General features: G+C 39.1%; 1 protein-coding gene across 1 annotated transcript in view; it reads left to right on the top strand.

Moving 5' to 3' along the window:
• Positions 1–4,201, top strand: part of LOC107713874 (trafficking protein particle complex subunit 10-like) — a 39,819-nt gene that overhangs the window by 4,611 nt on the left and 31,007 nt on the right. Inside the window, exons 4-5 of the mRNA XM_016519520.1 lie at positions 1,696–1,892; positions 2,233–2,428. Of these exons, the coding sequence (XP_016375006.1) occupies positions 1,696–1,892; positions 2,233–2,428 (393 nt within the window). The remainder of the gene's footprint in view (positions 1–1,695; positions 1,893–2,232; positions 2,429–4,201) is intronic.

Raw genomic sequence — 4,201 nt, 5'->3', positions numbered from 1 at the left:
AGTGTGTTTTTATGTGTTTGTGTGTGTGTGTGTGTGAGAGAGTGTGTTTTTTATGTGTGTGTGTGTGTGTGAGAGAGTGTGTTTTTTATGTGTGTTTTTATGTGTGTGAGTGTGTTTTTATGTGTGTGTTTGTGTGTGTGAGTGTTTTTATGTGTGTTTGTGTGTGTGTGAGTGTGAGTGTGTTTTTATGTGTGTTTGTGTGTGTGTGTGTGAGAGAGTGTGTGTGTGTGTGTGTGTGAGAGAGTGTGTGTGTGTGTGTGTGTGAGAGAGTGTGTGTGTGTGTGTGTGTGAGAGAGTGTGTGTGTGTGTGTGTGTGAGAGAGTGTGTGTGTGTGTGTGTGTGAGAGAGTGTGTGTGTGTGTGTGTGTGAGAGAGTGTGTGTGTGTGTGTGTGTGAGAGAGTGTGTTTTTATATGTGTGTGTGAGTGTTTTTATGTGTGTGTGTGTGTGTGTGTGTGAGTGAGAGAGAGTGTGTTTTTGTGTGTGTGTGAGTGTGAGAGAGTGTGTTTTTTATGTGTGTGTGAGAGAGTGTGTTTTTATATGTGTGTGTGAGTGTTTTTATGTGTGTGTGTGTGTGTGTGTGTGAGTGTGTTTTTATGTGTGTGTGTGTGTGTGTGTGAGTGTGAGTGTGAGAGAGTGTTTTTATGTGTGTGTGTGTGTGAGAGAGAGAGTGTGTGTGTGTTTGTGTATGTGGGTGTGTGAGTGTGTGTGTGTGTGTGAGTGTGAGTGTGAGAGAGTGTTTTTATGTGTGTGTGTGTGTGAGAGAGAGAGTGTGTGTGTGTTTGTGTATGTGGGTGTGTGAGTGTGTGTGTGTGTGTGAGTGTGAGTGTGAGAGAGTGTTTTTATGTGTGTGTGTGTGTGAGAGAGAGAGTGTGTGTGTGTTTGTGTATGTGGGTGTGTGAGTGTGTGTGTGTGTGTGAGTGTGAGTGTGAGAGAGTGTTTTTATGTGTGTGTGTGTGTGTGTGTGTGTTTTTATGTGTGTGTTTGTGTGAGTGTGTGTGTGTGTGTGTGTGAGTGTGAGTGTGAGAGAGTGTTTTTATGTGTGTGTGTGTGTGTGAGAGAGAGAGTGTGTGTGTGTTTGTGTATGTGGGTGTGTGAGTGTGTGTGTGTGTGTGTGAGTGTGTGTGTGTGTGTGTGAGAAAGAGAGACACGCATCTCATGAGCATGTATTTTGTCTTAAAACAGGGATAGATGGCTTTAAGCATGAGTCATGTAGACTGTATTCAGTCTTCTTAGACTTTAGAGATGCATTTGGAACTCTATCTCACGATGTCATGTTCAGATCACTGGAAGAAATACAGCTACCTCAACGGTTCATTGACATAGTGAAGGATGTTTATAGAGGCTCCTTTATCAAAGTAATCTGTGGAGAACAGCCCACTCACCCAACACCACTTCAGATAGGCATTAAAACTGGCTTCCCTTGGAGTGCAGTTCATTTCATTATTGCCATTAACCAATGGTTAAAGTGTGTGTGTCAGTGTGTAAAACAGTGAGCTTAGTGCGAAAGTACATAGCACTCGTGATATTATTTTTCATCCCCAATGAGACGGAGGACTTGGGGTACCAAACATGATATGGATTTATACCCGCATGGTATAATGTACATGTATCTAACTGCATCTGTAGTATTTATGTCCCTGTAAATTATTTATTTTAAGTGGATTTAAATAAATGGTTAAATGTGTGTGTGTCAGGACTCGGAGGTGTACAAGGCGTCGGTGAAGGAGGACATGCAGCGCTGGCAGGCAGCTCTGCGTCTGCACGGTTCGGTGGATTGGCTCATCGCGGTGGTGGAGAGCGACAACAAGAAGAAGAACAAGACCAACCTCCTGCCGCGCACCTCCATCGTCGACAAAATCCGCAGCGACTTCTGCAACAAGCAGAGCGACAGGTGAGCTCCTGATCCCAGCATGCTCTGCTCTGTGACGCACAAATGAAGTTCTTAGCAATGCATATTACTAATCAAAAATTAAGTTTTGATATATTTACGGTAGGACATTTACAAAATATCTTCATGGAACATGATCTTTACTTAATATCCTAATGATTTTTGGCATAAGAGAGAAATGTATAATTTTGACCCATACAATGTATTGTTGGCTATTGCTACAAATATACCCCAGCGACTTAACACTGCTTTTGTGCTGCAGGGTCACATATGGTAATGTATTTAATGTGATGTAAGTGTGTAATGCAGACTGTGTAAGCCAGTGTCTGCTGTGTGTCTGCAGGTGTGTGTCTCTGTGCGATCCGCTGAAGGAGTCGTCGCGCTCGCAGGAGTCCTGGAGCTCGTTCCTCACGAAGCTCCGCACGCTGCTGCTCATGTCCTTCACCAGGAATCTGGGCCGCTTCGAGGACGAGATGAGGACGCTGCGAGAGAAACGCACCGAGCCCGGCTGGAGCTTCTGCGACTACTTCATGGTGCAGGTGTGCGATTGGCTGAGGGTGGTGTTACTTTCGTTAACGAAAACTGTGACGAAAAATGTTTGTTGATGTAAGGTTGACAATAAGGTCAATAAACGATAAATATGACTATATCAACATGCAATTTCGCTGACGATAAAAGACGAGACTAAAATGTATGCAAAAAATAAAAACTGTACAAAAAAACCTCTTTTTATTTTCGTCATAAAAGAAGACCGAGTGTTATTGCAGACTGCTCTACACTCCTCTACTAAATCAGCTTTCATGAGTGCGGTTGCCAGATATCCAGAGTTCTAATCCCCGAGCTCCGCTGATACATTGATACATTTTCTGCCTGGTGTTTTGCTTATTTTAAGCAATCTGGCAACCATGCACTCGCTCTTCAGTGCTTCATTGAAAACAGCGACACTGGTTTCTGAATAAATGCACTTACTCAACCGCTGTTGTTTTAATAGAGAAACAGGCTATTGTAGTTTGAAATTACACCGTTATAATATTCTTTTTTTTTTTTTATACCAGTTTTTATAATGTAGACAGAGAGAGTGCATAAGTCTTTGATATTAATTTATATAAAAAGCCTATAATAAATCAGTACACTAGATGAGGGAAAATACACCACGAGTTCTATTGATTTGTGTTCACTGGAGAAAGTGCAATTCCTGAAATGCAAAAATAAATTTCTCAAATGACAACAATCATTACGATTATAATTTTGAGCTAAATTAATTTTTATCAGTTTAACCATAATACAGCATGACGAAAATGTGACTAAGATTTCATTGACTAAAACGCTCAGACATTTCGTTGAGTTAAACTTGACTGAACAAAAACAGGACAAGGCTGCCTAAATATGATAACATTTGAGTAAGCCTAAGACTAAATTAAAAATGACTGCCAAAATTAATACTGCTGTACGGTTAATTAATAATAATCTTATTGCTAAAATGTCAAGTTTTCATTGACTAAAATTAGACTAAAATGTTGAGATTTTAGTCGACTGAAAATAAATAGGAACTAAATATGCTAAAAACTAACAAGGACATTTAACACGGGACTAAGACTAAAAATAGCTGATAAAATTAACACTAGCTGAGGGAGCTGTCAATCACAGCGTGCAGATATCATATTTGTGACCCTGGAGCACAAAACCAGTCATAAGAGTCAATTTTTCGAAATTGAGATTTATGCAACATCTGAAAGATGAATAAATCAGCTTTCCATTGATGTTAAATATGATAACTAAAATGTACATTTGAGTAAGACTAAGACTAAATTAAAAATGACTGCCAAAATTAATACTGCTGTACGGTTAATTAATAATAATCTTATTGCTAAAATGTCAAGTTTTCATTGACTAAAATTAGACTAAAATGTTGAGATTTTAGTCGACTGAAAATAAATAGGAACTAAATATGCTAAAAACTAACAAGGACATTTAACACGGGACTAAGACTAAAAATAGCTGATAAAATTAACACTAGCTGAGGGAGCTGTCAATCACAGCGTGCAGATATCATATTTGTGACCCTGGAGCACAAAACCAGTCATAAGAGTCAATTTTTCGAAATTGAGATTTATGCAACATCTGAAAGATGAATAAATCAGCTTTCCATTGATGTATGGTTTGTTAGGATAGGACAATATTTGGCCGAGATACAACTATTTGAAAATCTGGAATCTGAGGATGCAAAAAAATCTAAATATTGAGAAAATCATCTTTAAAGTTGTTCAAATGAAGTTCTTAGCAATGCATATTACTAATCAAAAATTAAGTTT

Source organism: Sinocyclocheilus rhinocerous, unplaced genomic scaffold (assembly GCF_001515625.1).
Source record: "Sinocyclocheilus rhinocerous isolate Xijiao unplaced genomic scaffold, SAMN03320098_v1.1 scaffold2164, whole genome shotgun sequence".
Taxonomy (NCBI): Eukaryota; Metazoa; Chordata; class Actinopteri; order Cypriniformes; family Cyprinidae; genus Sinocyclocheilus; species Sinocyclocheilus rhinocerous.
This window is presented reverse-complemented; position numbering and strand designations above follow the sequence as displayed.